Source organism: Amblyomma americanum, chromosome 2 (assembly GCF_052857255.1).
Source record: "Amblyomma americanum isolate KBUSLIRL-KWMA chromosome 2, ASM5285725v1, whole genome shotgun sequence".
In the NCBI taxonomy this organism is placed as follows: domain Eukaryota; kingdom Metazoa; phylum Arthropoda; class Arachnida; order Ixodida; family Ixodidae; genus Amblyomma; species Amblyomma americanum.
The window spans coordinates 14,377,777-14,393,596 of NC_135498.1; the positions used below are offsets into that span (position 1 = coordinate 14,377,777).

The 15,820-nt window shown below is 48.2% G+C and overlaps 1 protein-coding gene across 1 annotated transcript in view; it reads left to right on the forward strand.

The window, feature by feature from the left end:
• The window catches only part of Prp8 (pre-mRNA processing factor 8), a 53,408-nt gene that overhangs the window by 15,730 nt on the left and 21,858 nt on the right, over nucleotides 1–15,820 (forward strand). Inside the window, exons 9-17 of the mRNA XM_077653215.1 lie at nucleotides 465–658; nucleotides 1,232–1,541; nucleotides 2,470–2,724; nucleotides 3,800–4,009; nucleotides 11,295–11,411; nucleotides 11,565–11,771; nucleotides 13,287–13,450; nucleotides 14,462–14,588; nucleotides 14,787–15,406. Coding sequence (XP_077509341.1) covers nucleotides 465–658; nucleotides 1,232–1,541; nucleotides 2,470–2,724; nucleotides 3,800–4,009; nucleotides 11,295–11,411; nucleotides 11,565–11,771; nucleotides 13,287–13,450; nucleotides 14,462–14,588; nucleotides 14,787–15,406 — 2,204 coding nt within the window. The remainder of the gene's footprint in view (nucleotides 1–464; nucleotides 659–1,231; nucleotides 1,542–2,469; nucleotides 2,725–3,799; nucleotides 4,010–11,294; nucleotides 11,412–11,564; nucleotides 11,772–13,286; nucleotides 13,451–14,461; nucleotides 14,589–14,786; nucleotides 15,407–15,820) is intronic.

The following is a 15,820-nucleotide window of genomic DNA, read 5'->3' on the forward strand; positions in this document are numbered from 1 at the left end:
GTTTCTATTGCATGGGTTTCTATGGGTGCTTGCTTGGGACTGGTGCCCGAGGATGTAACAACTGGGAAAACACGGCACCCAAGAACATAGAAGCGTGGTTACACTGTAATTCGTAACCTTTTTTGTTAAGTGAGAAACATCAATCTGTTTTAATATTCCATGCCTTGTGGGGTCGCATCTCCTTGGTAACCAAATAATGCTCACTCTCTGAGCCAGCAGTTGTTTAAAGCGAGCAGTTCGAGGTCACCTTATTTTGTCCAATGGCATTTGGTTTCCCCACATGCACAAGACAATCCACTATTCCCTTGAGGGGTAGGGTTGCCCTCTTCTAAATATATTTTTGTGCTGCCACTGTTTGCATTTAATGGCTTGCCATGTTTGTCTTCATCTCTGCAAGTTGTGTGCTTTCCTCATTTTGACCTCTGCATCTACTCTTGCCTCTTCTGCTGTCTTCCTTCTTGTAGCAAACTGCTGATCCGCTGCCCGATGACGAGGAGGAGTTTGAGCTGCCCGAGCATGTGCAGCCTTTCCTTCAGGATTGCCCTCTGTACACTGACAACACGGCCAATGGCATTGCCCTGCTGTGGGCGCCGCGGCCATTTAACTTGCGGTCAGACCGCACTCGTCGTGCCATTGACATTCCGTTGGTGAAATCCTGGTAAGTGGATCTAAACAGCTGCCAGTGACAAGTAGCAAGCCTTGTGTAACATGGTCACGCAACGCTGTCATGAACCGCAGTTGTTGCATGCTTTAGGTCTGCAGACCTTTTTTTTTTCTTTGCATAACTTGACTGACTTTTTAAAGAATGGCAGGGTAATCTTCACGGCATTTATCATTTAATACGCTTGCATCGAAGAGCAAAGATGCTTGAGCTTTCAACAAGTGCGTGTGCACAACAAATTGTATGTGGTTGTGCTATATTTTATTACAGAGGAATGAAATGAATATGCAAATAGCACATGTATGTGTTACTGTGAAGAATTCTTCTGCTTCGTTTTAAGCAGAGTCAGTTATGAGAAGATGGAGGGGTAGGTGAAGGATGTGTGCGTTGATTAGAGTGTTTGTGGTACCTGACAAGGTCGTCCGTAGCACCCAAGGGCTATGGGGAACTCGTTTTGGGGACTTCTGTGAACCATAATTAGTTGTTGTACTGTGTTGTGGCTAACTGTAATCTTTTCTAATCAGTAAGCTCCTGAGTGTAAGCAAAAGCTTTGTGTATGTCCCGTGACAGGTACCGTGAGCACTGCCCTCCAGGCATGCCCGTAAAGGTCCGGGTCTCATACCAGAAGCTGCTCAAGTACTTTGTACTCAACGCTCTCAAGCACCGTCCGCCCAAGCCACAGAAGAAGCGGTACCTTTTCCGGTCATTCAAGTCGACCAAGTTCTTCCAGACCACGACCATTGACTGGGTCGAGGCTGGGCTGCAGGTGTGTCGCCAGGGCTACAATATGCTCAACCTGCTGATTCACCGCAAGAACCTCAACTACCTCCACCTGGACTACAACTTCAACCTGAAGCCTGTGAAGACGCTCACGACCAAGGTCAGCTCCAAAGACCTGCCATTTGTTGCATTGCCAGCAGTGGTGGAAGCTCGCACTAAATTACATCATTTTCAGTCTTAGTACCTTGCTTCCACCTTCACTAGCATTTTGCTTGAGTATCATATCATGTCTTTTTGTGTTTTGAACTAGGGGCTTGTTGTTTGTTTTTGTTAAAAAGCGTTTGGGGGTGTGCATCAGCGCCTGTCATTGGTTAACGCGTGTCCAACCTCGTATTGAACTAATCAGCTACGTGCAGTCGACCAGCTGTGGCACCCAGAAAGCAGTTCACCAAGCAAGAGAGGTCATGGGAGCCAAATATCTTTATGTCCTACTTGTAGAGCAGGTCCGCGGAGCATCTATTGCTGAAGGTGCACTCTCTGCTTTAACAGCCCTGTGGTGTGAATGTGTGCTGTAATGGTGCAAATGGTCACTGGATGGCTATTCGAGGCTTGCCTTTGTGCCCGTGTTCACTGCCGCAACTTGACATTAGAGGGAAAACGTGAGGGTTTAGCATAAGATGTGCTTGAAGATGGCAATCTTCGTGCCCGAGACTGATCTCTGTTCAGTAATTAAGTAGGATTGGTGTCCCCTCTTCACACGTCAAATACTTGTGAGCTGCAGGACATATTTTGATGTCCAGCAGCAGTGTAGCAGTATAATAGCTGAACATACTGCTAGAACATTTCTGTTGTCTGAAGTGCACGTGAAAAATTGCAGCAGTGGAAGCTTGTATCAGACGCCACTGGGTGACTCTATTGCATGCACTCACATTCACACCCCTTGTGGCATTTTCTGGGGTTGTCTGCTCATGTTTGCCCCCTAAAGATGCCACTTTTGTTGTGTAATCTTGCTTCATGCAAATAAGCGCATCACTCACCAGGTTTAGCACCATTGTCTAGCTCATTGCTGGCCTTCTGTTGGGTTCCAGGAGCGCAAGAAGAGCCGTTTCGGCAATGCTTTCCATCTGTGCCGTGAGATCCTGCGGCTGACCAAGCTGGTGGTGGACAGCCACGTCCAGTACCGGCTGAACAATGTGGATGCCTTCCAGCTGGCCGACGGGCTGCAGTACGTGTTCGCCCACGTGGGCCAACTCACGGGCATGTACCGTTACAAGTACAAGCTCATGCGCCAGATCCGCATGTGCAAGGACCTCAAGCACCTCGTCTACTACCGCTTCAACACGGTCAGTGCCCTCTACTGCCTCTGCTTGGCAGTTGCTTCTTGCTGCATGGTGTGCCCACGGCAAAAAATGTTGCAAGAACAGCTCTGCTCTGTGTGCAGGGTAAAAATCTTGGATGAGATGAAAAGTAAGAGGTCATTTGGTCAGTTTCCGATGGGATTCAGTGTAAAGAAACTCCACTTAGACAAACCATTTCACCGGTCTTTCGGTTAAAATAAACTTTCGTAGCTGCCACGAAACCTGCTCAGTGGCACTCTTGAGGCGTCTGTGCATCTCTGTCGAGGAAAGATAAAATGCTTTCAAGCATAAAGGTGCACCCCTACAAGATAGCTTCCACACACATTCGTGCCAAACTGCGGAGAAGAAGAGGGGGAGCTTTCTTGCTGGCGCGGAAAAGGCAGGCCATCTTTGCCTGTGCTTGGTTCAAAGACCGGACATATCCAGATCTCGCTGTCACCCGTTGCTTCTTTCAGACTGATAGGCGTTCAGCACGAAGTGTGCCTCTTCCTTGACTTGAGGCTCAAACACTTTCGTGTCTTCGCTCAGTGGGAAGGTCTGACATGGCCATGTTTTGCTGTCGTGTGTTGCCTCCGACGTGCGTGCGTGTATGTGCGCGCATGTGTGTGTGTGTGTTGCAGGGGTTAACTGTCAGCGTGAAAAATGGGCTCCCCTACCCCTTCCTGGACTACTGAGCTAGGCATTGGCTCTCAACTTGGAGAAAACATGTGCAGCCCTTTCACTGCTGTTTTCTCTCTAATTTTTTTATGTGTATGATAAAGAGCCAGGCAGACCCGAAACTTATCTTATTGATTGCAGGCATTTATTGAGGGATAGCACATCTGCATCCATTGTTGCATTAGTGTCTCAGGGGCCCTCTACATCTTCCTGAGAGCTGTTGAGCTTCTTGACACTGAGATGTTTGGGGACCCCTGACCTGACCATAAAGGTTTTATTGCCAGATGTGAGAACAAGAGCTACAGTTTGAAGGTGTGTGCCCATAGTGCAGTGCTGTGAGAAAACAGTTTCTCTTGCCTTGTCGTTTTGTCAACTTTTCTTTTGTGTGTTTGATTCGTGGCAGGGCCCTGTGGGCAAAGGCCCTGGATGCGGCTTCTGGGCCCCTGGTTGGCGGGTGTGGCTATTCTTCATGCGTGGCATCACTCCACTGCTGGAGCGCTGGTTGGGCAACCTGCTGTCTCGCCAGTTCGAGGGGCGCCACTCCAAGGGTGTCGCCAAGACTGTCACCAAGCAGCGTGTGGAGAGCCACTTTGACTTGGAGCTCAGGGCCTCGGTGAGTGCTCGTAAATTCTCCTTTGTCCATTTAATTTTCTTTCTTTTTTTATTTCTCTTTTATGGAATCAGTCATGTGCAGTTCCATGCAAGATGTCTAGGTTGTAGCTTACTGTTACAGATACAGAACGTGTGCTGAAAAATGATTTGCTGCGTGTACTATATACTGCGACAGCTTTTTTGACAAAGAAGACAAGCATACAAAAGTGGAATGCCTTACTTTGTCACTGCGCCAATAGTTTGGTGCCAGGATGGCCGTCTGGCATGTTGCTCGCTGTGCGGCTGCATTGCTTTGTTGATGGTATAGCTGGCGCCATCAGTGGAAGCTTCCTGTAGCATCACGTACCTAAATAATTGTAATAAAAAAATGTTTTTTTCCTTGATTATGTAACGTTGAAAATGTGTGCAGTTAATTTAGGAGTATGCCTTAAATAACACCTGTTGCCTATAGACTAAGTGTTAAGAGGAGACTATTGACTGCCACCGGTGACTGTATACCACCGAGTAGAACGAAAGGGCACGTTTCGGCCCCATAGCCTCTGCTGCATTGCTAGGAAAAGCTGTCGCAAATTAAAAATTGTGTTTTGAAGTTAGAAATCACCAAAGAAACATGGACAGAGTGAGAGCTGATTGTGGTACTAGAAGTCATACAGGTTGAGATGGTAAGCACAGTGAGCTGCCTTCTATTGTCACTGTCCTCATTTTTTTGGTGCTAACTATACATTGGCACGAACTATGGTGTGTTTGTGCAGTTTTTTTATCCCAAGAGATTCAGAATAACCTTGATTTGCCCTTCTTAAATAGCCCAGCAACATAAATTTCTCACAAGTTTTAGAATTTTTCATTACTTTTTACAATCTATTGTCAATCCTGGATATATCAAACTCAAAGGGGATTGCAAACTTGTGCCGTGTATCGGTAATTTGATGTATATAAATAAAGATGCATTAAGCCTCTCTTTAGCATAGAAGCAAGAATATAGTGCACCTATGCAAGTGGTGTACTGGCAGTTCTTTAGGCATCGCTGGGCCTGACATGCTTCACATTAAAGCCACAGCAGATGGCGCTTTGGAGCTAGTCATCACCTGTCATAAGAGGTCTGATCTTGTTACTTGTTGTGCTGTACATAGAATAGTCTCTCGTTAAAATTAAGGCACAGCTGGTTTTGGTACTGCTTTCTGTAGAGAAGCAAGTGAAGCATTCCAGGTGCAGTGCGCACGCCTCAGTCCGCTACAATGGCTTCACCGCATGACAGATGATGTACCAAAGGTTACTGTCAAGCACACCCTACACTCACCTTGTGATGTGCTTTTACAGTGCTGACGGTGCCGGCATCTGCACACTTGTCCACACACTTGTCTAGAGTGCTCGAGTGGCACACACTGTTGTGCATTACTGCAATTGCCACTGCTTGGCGGGCCCAATACAGCTTTTAAAGACATGAGGAGTTAACACTTTCCTGCCCATGGGAAAAGTAGTGGTTTTTGGGTGGTATAGGAAATATTTTTGTTCCTCCAACAAAACATGCTTGATACTCAAGGAAATAGTATCATTGTTGAGAAGAGGAAATTGTCTTTTTAATGGTGTTAGTCTCAATGAACATGTTTATTGGAGAAAATTTTGAAAAACAAAATTGCACAAAAATTTCAAACAACACTGGACAAAATATACAAAAACATCAACATTTTTTCACACACACAAAATATAAAAAAATTTCAGTATATACATTTTGTTGAGGATACATCTGTACAATGTTTCACAAAATTTCAGCTTTCTATGTCCAGAACTTATTGAGGAGGAAAAAAAAACGTTAGGCATGGTGCGTGTCATGCCAACGGGCAAAACAGTTTCTCGACGTAGTGAAACACAAATTGATAGCACAGGTCTCACAGAAGACATTTGTTTTCTGTTCAACTTTTCTGTCTTCATAGCACCACTTACAGTTCCTATAACGCTCCATTTTTTTTGGCTTGTGCTGAAAACCTTGGGGTGCACCGCCTGGTGGAACAACTGGAGGAACGGCGGGGTCTACAGAAGGTCGCTCATCAAATCCCAGCAGCTGCTCAATCAGTTCCAGTCTGAAGGCAAACTGGTCGAAGCGCGAGATTCTTGACAGTTCTGCCACCTCTGGATGCTGTCGGCGGTGCTCATCAAACAGTATAAAACTATTGACTACAGCAATGTCTATACAGTTGAATCCCGCCACAACGAAATCGGCGGGGCGTACGAAAAATTTCGCTGTCGCGGAATTTCGTTGTCGAGAAATTACAGCCCGAGTCGGCTGATCCCGGGCTGGCGTTGCATACGACTGTTCTTACGTCGCCGCGCACGTGAAAGTGCGTGGCGCGAAACGACTCCACCATGTGTCTGCGCATAGGCGACTTGGTGTAGAGAGAGGAACTCGAGTGAGACACAGCGGGAAGCATCGTGCCTGCATGCTCTGCCGAAGCGTGATTGATGGCCCCGAGAGGGACCGTTGAAAAAAAAAAGCTGCCAAAGGAGCTTTGAGAGAAGAGGAGGAGGAGAGGCGGCGTTGCGAAAAAAAAATTTATTTCCAGAAGTCCGTAAGCTTTGTCTGCTTGCGTTTTGCTGCCAGCAGCGGTGTCACGCGACTCTCACACTCTGTTATGAGAGCCATCGCAACGTCGTCGTCGTGAGAGCCCAGAAACTTCCTGATAAGATCGAAGGCATCCAACACCTGCGACGAGGTTGCCAAGGCGGATGAATCCTGGGCGGAGTCGTCTTCAGCTTCGGACGGCGGCTCTTCTGGCTCGCGAACACTTTTAATTAGTATGTCCTCATCACTGAGCTCCTCGTAAACAAGCACATCCGCATCAGCGTTGAGGAAATCGTCCAGCTCGATATCGCCGGGGATGTTTCCTGCATCCTGGATGGATTTCCAGGCCGTACTGATCCCCGGAGTCGACGATGATGGAGCGTCATCCTCCGCGGCTGCAGCTGTGCTGGTCGCCTCCTGGTCAACAAACCCGGCGTGCTTGAAGCAGTTGTTGATCAAGGTGGACCGCGTCACGTTCCACGCAGCAGCTATAATCTGTAGAGCCATGAAGAGGTCCACCTTCGTCTCCCTGCCCGTCTCGATATTCAAAAGAATACGCTGAATCAGCCTCTCCCGATAAGCACACTTCACGCTTCTGATAATGCCTTGATCCAGCGGCTGAATGATCGAAACGCAGTTAGGCGGGAAGAATCTCACCTCAACGCTTGACAACTTGACGTCGTCGATGCGGTGGGCAGAACAATTGTCCAAGAGCAAACAAACCTTTCGGTTCTGCCTGCTCATGTCGCGGTCAAGTGCCGTAAGCCAGTCCGCAAATATGGCACGGGTCATCCACGACCGCCCGTTAGCGACGTACTTGACGGGAAGGCTTCTGTTTCCCTTGAAGCAGCGCGGTTTAGCACTTTTCCCAATAACTAACGGGGGACGCCTCTCCGACCCATCCATATTCGTGCACAGCAGCACTGTCACTCTTTTCTTGCTGTGCTTGCTACCCTGGCAACGCTGCCCTTTAAAATCCAGTGTCCTCGCTGGCAGCATCTCGTAAAAGAGGCCCGTCTCGTCCGCGTTATAAATATCGGACGGCACGTAGCCGCTCATGATATCAGCCACGTTGTCCACCACCCATTCTGAGGCGCCGCCAGTGTCCGCGGAACTTGCTTCCCCGCACAAAACTTTCCCGACGACGTTGTGCCTCACTTTGAAGCGATTGAGCCAACCTGTGCTGGCCTTAAAGTCATCCAGGCCTAGCAAACAGGCATAATTGAGGGCCTTCTGCTGAACAGTGCTGCCGCTAAGCGGGATGTTCTTGGCTCGCGTTTCGACAAACCAGGTGTAGACAGCCTTATCGAGCTCTTCGTAAGTTGGCTGCGTCACCTTCTTGTGTTGAGCTGAAGTGCCCGACGCAAGTGCCTTGCCGATGTTTTCTTTGCTCTTGAGTATCGTTGATAACGAACTCGGCGCGATGCCAAAATCTGCCGCAATAATAGACTTCTTCTTCCCGCTTTCTGCTTCGGCGATAATACGCGCTTTTTCTTCTAGCGAAAGAAATTTCCGCTTCTTCGCTGGCAGCGACATCTTAGGAATTCAGCAGAGCAGAGACGCGACGAGACCACGCTAAACGGTGCACACACAAAGGAAGAAATGGTGAAGCGGAGTGGGCTTCTTCCTGCACTCTCGCGTTTTCCTTCTTTTTTTTTCTCCGACAGGACACGAAGCTCCGCCCACCGATGGCTCCGCCCACCGGTCCACACAGACTGCCTGAAACGCGCTCGGTGCCTAGCAGACGACGCGGCCACGGAGGACGCGGCCGAAGACGCTAGCAGATGGCGTGCGCTGGCGCATTTTACACGCGCTTTCGAGGAGCCCCTCTTCGCTTGGAGGCCGCGAACGCTTACCAGCCAACACCGCTAGCAAGTGATCATGACGCGCTTTCGTGCTTGACAGGAAACCGCGAGCACCATGACAGCGAGCTACATCAATCGAAGAAGCCCAGCAAAGAGCCAATGAGCGGGGCGTGACGTCACTTCAAAAATCACGTGGGCATCTGGAGAAAAAAAAAAAAAGCACACGAGGGTGTGCGCGAGGAGGATGTGCGATTGAGTGTGCGTACCCCCCCCCCCCAAACAGTCTGCGATGCAAAAAAATTAACAGCGGGAACGGGAAAGCCGCTCTTCAGCACTCAACTTCTGAAGAAAGACAAGACGGAGGGGCCACTCACCCGCGAAAATTCGCAAAAAAAATTCGTAGAAGCGAACACGTGCTCGCAAAGTACTTCGTTTTTGAGGAAATTTTAATACATTAAGTCCTATGGGGGTTTCACGGGGAATGCAAATTACTTCGTTGTGGCGAAAATTTCGTTGATGCGGCGTTCGTTGTACCGGGATTCAACTGTACAATGGAAGAACAGGGTCTTCCACCAGCGCACGCACTTCATGAAGACGTTGTAGGATCCGATAAGCTGGTCCGATTTGTCGACTCCCAGCATGCCCACATTGTAGTCGTCTATGAGTTGCGGCTTTCTGATTGAGACTTCGGTCAATTTGTTCTCAACTTTCTTTTCTTCGTTTCGCAAGAACATAGTCGTTTGCGGTGTGGGCTGTCGACATCATGTGGACAACCCGCTTATCCTTCCATTGCAGATACAATACGTCCTTGTCCCGCAGCCATCGAACATCTCCGCTTCCTGCTTTTTTTTCCCATTTTGTGTCCTTTAGTTCGCTGGGAAAACCGCGGCGATCTTTTCGGGTCGTTCCGCAAGCTAGTGTCTTGAATTCCAGTAGATGGATGAACAAAGATGTTGATGTGTAAAAGTTGTCCAAAAAAATTAAGTACCCCTGATCAAGGTAGTTCTCACACAGCCGCGTCACAACATCAAATGCCAAACCACGTGCACTGGGCGCTTCTCGCTTTCCGGTATATACATTGAATTGAACCGTGTAGCCAGTTTTTGAATCAGCCAGAACCCACAATTTATACCCCCATTTTATTACTTTATCCCTCATATACTGCCGAATTCCAGAACGACCTTTCGACTTCACCATCCTCTCGTCAACGGACAGGTACCGATGCGGCTGAAAGAACTGCGGAGACGAAACGTTCATGTGTTTTATCAGAGAAGATACGCGGTGAAGCTTCCCGTGGGTTGCGGCAGTGGTCTTCTCTGGGTCCGTCACACTCAAGAAGGCCAGTAATGCCTTGAATCGCCTTCTCGGCATCACTTTCGGTGGTACAAGGCCTGCGAACAATCTCCCCGTGTTCCAATATGAATGCAGACGCGGGACTTGCACGATACCCATGTAGATTAGCAGTCCGATGAACTTCTGCATTTCATCCGGTGTTACTTCCCTCCAGGACCCATCTCTCTCACCGTAAGTTGTTTTTTCAAGAATATGCATCCAGGCATATTTATTTGTATTGTCGCATATCTCTCGGATGATTTCACCAGTGAAAAAAAGAAAAAAGAAATCAACGGCTCTGGAGAACTACCTAGCGCTACTCCGGAGCGCGATGCTGAGGTCGAGGCCTGGCCGTCGTGCAGGAGAAAAGACGACACCCTGCGCAGCCGCCGGCAAATGGTCCCTCCCGAAAGACGTTGCCACCCTGCAGATAAGAAATCTGACCTTCAGCACACGGAGGATATCTACAGATCAGCGTGGGAGCGCAGCGAAAGGATTCAGAGAAACCGAAACTTACCAACGGATGCCTGCGGCCGTTCCGGGCTGGATCGACGCACTTTCGCTTTCAGTACTAAAATCCGACGAACTGAAGTTGTCCTCCGAGTCACTGCTGCTTTCATCTTCAAAAACATCGCTCGCAGATGCATCGGGATCGATGGAAGCGCGATGTTTGCGCTGAGCAGAAGTGCGCGATGTCGACGCCATCACGGACACAACGAGGGAGCGTCACCCAACTTCGAAGTGTCGTTTAAAACCCCCGCGCGGCGAAAAAGTGAAACAAAAAAACCGAAACTGAAAGAATAGTTCCTTTATTACGTACTAGATGGCGCAGCATGTCCGTAAACGCTACGAAAGCGCGTAAATACGAACTTGCAACCATCGATAGTGGGCTATCGATGGGCATAGGCGTGGGCAGGAAAGAGTTAAACACAATCTGCGGGAATGTGCTTGCATGATAAGGCTAGATTTAAAGTCCCAGGCCACTCGTAAATGACAATGTACTCCCCATGCAGCTGATCCCACTCTGTGCACAAAAGCTGATTGCAGGAGTGTCGTTACAAGAAGCGCCATTTGCAGGGGCATGGTGCACCATTCAATATGTCGTGTGTTCAGCTCAGCATGGGTTCGATAAATGCAAGCAGTAGTGTTATGCTTTTGCATTGGATTTTCAAGGGCATGTTCTGACTATTTGAAATAAACAATAATTCGATGTATCTGTGTTCTATATATCCAGGATCGACTGTATATTGTACGGACAGCCATAGGCCTGAATTTTTGTCCACCATTTTCTTGGCCTCATTATAAGGTTGACGTCATTAGCACTGTTGGTTTTGGCTTGAATATTCCTGCATTAGAGGCCCTGTTTTTTATTGTGATCTTTTTTTCTTTCAAGTTTTGCTCTTCGTGGCAACATTCGTTTGGGCATGCGGATCATTAAGGCAGAGAATTCAGACTGCTGATCAACTGAACAAACGATTACTTTTGATCCGGGAGGTACATTGGTTTGATTAAATATGGCAGCAAAAGCTAGTCATGCAAATTTATATACAAGAACAGTGCACTAGGAGTCATGTAGCACATATCATGTGCAGGTGATGCATGACATCCTGGACATGATGCCTGAGGGCATCAAGCAGAACAAGGCCCGCACCATTCTGCAGCACCTGTCCGAGGCCTGGCGCTGCTGGAAGGCCAACATCCCCTGGAAGGTGGGCACACTTTTTATCTTCCTCTTTATTTCTAAATCCTAACAGCACTCGACAGTTAGGGTTGGTTGAATCAAACTGTTATGGCATGTAGGCATGTTTGTCTGCAGCCTGTTACTGAAGCATGGTTGTGTCTTGCTCTTTCATGGCTGCCAGGTGCCCGGTCTGCCGATCCCCATTGAGAACATGATCCTGCGCTACGTGAAGATGAAAGCAGACTGGTGGACCAACACCGCCCACTACAACCGAGAGCGCATCCGCCGTGGTGCCACTGTGGACAAGACAGTCTGCAAGAAAAACCTCGGCCGCCTGACGCGGCTCTACCTGAAGGCTGAGCAGGAGAGGCAGCACAACTACCTCAAGGTGAGCCTGTTTTGATGCCACAAGCATGCTTCTGTTGGCTTCCAGATGTACAGCCAAACTTTGTACGAACATGGATTACCCATTCTTAAATGTCGGAACTTATGTCCTGGCGCGCAGATGGTTTCTTTGGTGCAAAGAATGGCAGCCATCTTGAATGCAGCAGTGAACGAGCGCCACTGGATCCGGAGCACTAAAAACGACTTATGAAGGACGACAGTAAAAGCTGCTAAACGTGGCCAGCAGCCAACTCAAACGCATCAAACAGAACCAAAGAGAAACTATTAGTTTGCGGCATCGGCTCTTCCATCAGCTAACAACACTCCCCAGAAGCGCTGCTGTTCGGAGTGGCAGTTCCGTTGCGATTGGAACAACGCCCCTTCCATCAACTATTGACACTCCTATGAGTGCTAAGTGCGCAATTAAAACTAAATGAAAATTCTGAACAAGATTGCAGTATAGCCGAATGCTACTGGGTAGAGTCGTAGAGCAAACATAAAATTGCAACCACGCTGTAGCGTCCCTGATATCTCGTTTGTCTTGCCTTTATTGATGGTGCCTTGCTTTGGGTTTGAATGTAAATCGATCCCCAACTTTGGATTTTCAAATTTAAAAAAAATAGATCGGCACCCGTTTGCGCCTCTCGCACCTGTGAATGATGTCCCGGAACCAGTGAAGTGGTCAATTGTAGCTTTCCAGCAGCCATCCTCTGCATGAAGCGGATGGAATGAAAATGGCGATAGCTTTCGTCCTGTCATCCAATTATTTAATGCCACACCGCTGTAATGCAAGGAAGCCCCTGTTGCTGGCGTTTGACCTGCCACCACCGCATGCGGCGGTGTTGTGCGAGGAAGACAAGCTAACTGGCATTTGCCGCTCGTCTTTTTTTTGCGTCCTCTGCAGTCGCCGCGAGCAGCTCTGAAATGGTGCTAAAACTTGGATAAACTCTCTCCCAGTTGGCAATCTTTCGCTGGCTAAATTTGCTTCTGCAGCTTAAGTTTTCGGCGAAATTTTATATAATGTCTGTCGACTATACAGAACTGTTTTACGATTTTTTACCAGTTCGCTATGACATTTTTTTCACTGTAGTGTGTGATAGCGCATGTGCCTTTTCCATAGCTAATTTGTTCATGGCAAAATGTAGAGTGGACAGAGCATGAAGAAATATCTTGGCTCAAGGTGGTAAAGGGTATTTGGTTTTCACTGTCTGTTGCTGCTGCTTGTAAATGTTGAAGGTGGCTTTTACCTATTCCTACTGCTCTGCACCAAATCTGCATTATATTGCTTCCATAGAAGCCGTGTGCTTGCCTTGTATCTTTGCAGTCGTCTTTGAAGCGCTTTGCCAGAGCGTATCATGTCCCATCACTTTGTTCTCCTCTTTTCTATGCTGTATGGTGGCAGGCTGACAATTTTGGTAACCTGTAACAGCTTGTTCTGAGAGCAGGGAAAAAGTTTTGACTCATTGTACCTACTTGTTCTTGATGTGTGCTGTAATGGTCATACCATATTGCTATGCAGGATGGCCCGTACATCAGTGCTGAAGAGGCTGTGGCCATCTACACGACAACTGTGCACTGGCTGGAGAGCCGGCGGTTCTCGCCCATCCCCTTCCCGCCGCTGTCGTACAAGCACGACACCAAGCTGCTCATTCTGGCCCTGGAAAGGCTGAAGGAAGCCTACAGGTGAGTGCACTTCCATCACTATGTGTCAGATGGGCTTGTGTCACTTTTGCTTCTCTATATAGTCTTGCTTAGCTTGGCCTAAACCATTCCAAAAATGCAGTGTCATCAACATTATTGCCTTACCAACTTCGCTTAGCGACTAAAAATACAAGTGATGTATTTTCTTGGTATTTAGTCGCCGACCGATTTTGTGACTTCGTGGGACCCGGAAAATGGTCTGAATAACGAAACAGTTCACAAATTACGTCACCTTCAAGAATAGTTTTTTCTGCAAAAAACGAAAAATGGCTTTAAAAATTACAAACTTCGCTGCTCCCCATGTTCCAGTTGCAAGTGATAATATTGGACTATATCTGAGCCACAGTCAAGCTTTTGTCCTGTCCGCACCACCTCGAATCACATCACAGTACAGACAGTGCAACGCAGCCCCTGTCATGACGTGAATGAATGCACGCTCCGCGAACCCACCCATCTGCCTCGCATCGCGGGTGGCGATGTTGAAGCCACTGTGAACACTGCAGTTGTTCCGTTTTTAGTGCAACTGCACACTCATTGTAGGCCATCTCGATGGCGGCGAAGGGCATTCCATATTACGCCTCTATTAGGCCGAAGAAAAATGAACTTTTGGCTGAAAAACGAGTATTGCTGGCATCTATTTTAGTGTGAAATGTTGGTCATGGAAATGTGTACGTTCCTACAAGGTGCGTGATGGTTCCTCAGTGAAGTCCGAACTATTCGGAGTCTGAAAAATTTGTAGGGTACTCTATTTACTTTCTGTGGAAGCTTGGTTGAGGTATGTGTCAAGATATTGTACCACATTTCTTGCCACGTTTGTAGGAGTTTGAATTTCTAATCTCCCTTCTAATCTCCCTAGGCTTGTCGTCACTCCGTGTACGGCTTTGATTATCTATGGTGGCCCATCATATTCTGTATTGAATGGTGTCGTGTGGCAGTGCCTGGCAGTGCATTGTGCTGAGCCAATTCAAGAATTGTCACCATCTGCTGTCGCAGTGTGAAGAGCCGCCTGAACCAGTCTCAACGAGAAGAGCTGGGCCTCATCGAGCAGGCATATGACAACCCTCACGAGGCGCTGTCACGCATCAAGCGTCACCTGCTCACACAGCGAGCCTTCAAGGAGGTCAGTACCAGGGGGCTGACTGGCAGTGCTCAGTAGCATGCATGGGAGATTGGCTTTTAGCTACCTCATAGGAATCTGAGCACAGGGCATTTGCTAATGGCCTTTGTGTTGTGTAAATGCTACAGCCTTATCTAGTCTTGCTTGGCTTGGTGGTTTTCACGCTAAAGTTGTGGGCATTGTGCCTGCTGCCTTGTGCAGGTGGGCATCGAGTTCATGGACCTGTACAGCCACCTGATCCCGGTGTACGACGTAGAGCCCCTGGAGAAGATCACCGACGCCTACCTGGACCAGTACCTGTGGTACGAAGCGGACAAACGACGCCTCTTCCCACCCTGGATCAAGCCGGCTGACTCGGAGCCGCCCCCACTGCTGGTCTACAAGTGGTGCCAGGGCATCAATAACCTGCAGGACGTCTGGGACACAGCTGAGGGCGAGTGCAATGTGATGCTGGAGTCACGCTTTGAGAAGATGTATGAGAAGATGGACCTGACATTGCTCAACCGACTGTTGCGTCTCATCGTTGACCACAACATTGCTGATTACATGACTGCCAAGAACAACGTCATCATCAACTACAAGGACATGAACCACACGAACTCGTATGGCATCATCCGGGGCCTGCAGTTCTCCTCGTTCATTGTCCAGTACTATGGCCTGGTGCTGGATTTGCTGGTGTTGGGTCTGCAGCGAGCCTCCGAGATGGCGGGGCCTCCGCAAGTGCCCAATGACTTCCTCTCCTTCCAGGATGTTGCCACTGAGACAGCCCACCCTGTGCGCCTTTACTCGCGCTACATTGACCGCATCCACGTCTTCTTCAGGTTTGTTAATGCATTGTTTTTAGTGCGCTAGCACTTATAGTTGCCATTCCCCATATTTAGCCATTGTGTTTGTCTGTTTGCCTGAAGCTTGCTTTGTGGCAGGCTGCTCACCTGCCCACCAGATGGTTGGCAACCCGCAGAGCCAGTTGCTTGCATCAGAGATGCCTGCTCTAGTCTACTTTAGGCAAAAAAAAAAAAAAAATATGTGCTGCATTGCTGGCGCCTATTTTAGTCCGAAAAATTTAACTTTTGGACTACAGAGTTTGAAATTCGGTTGTGAATATGCACACATTCCTGTGAGGCGCCTGACAGTTCCTCAATAAAGTCTGAAATATCGCGCAAGTCCGGTTTATTGTAGTCTGAAAAATTGGTCGGCTACTGTACCGCACACAATGTTACCAATTGGGGCAGTCT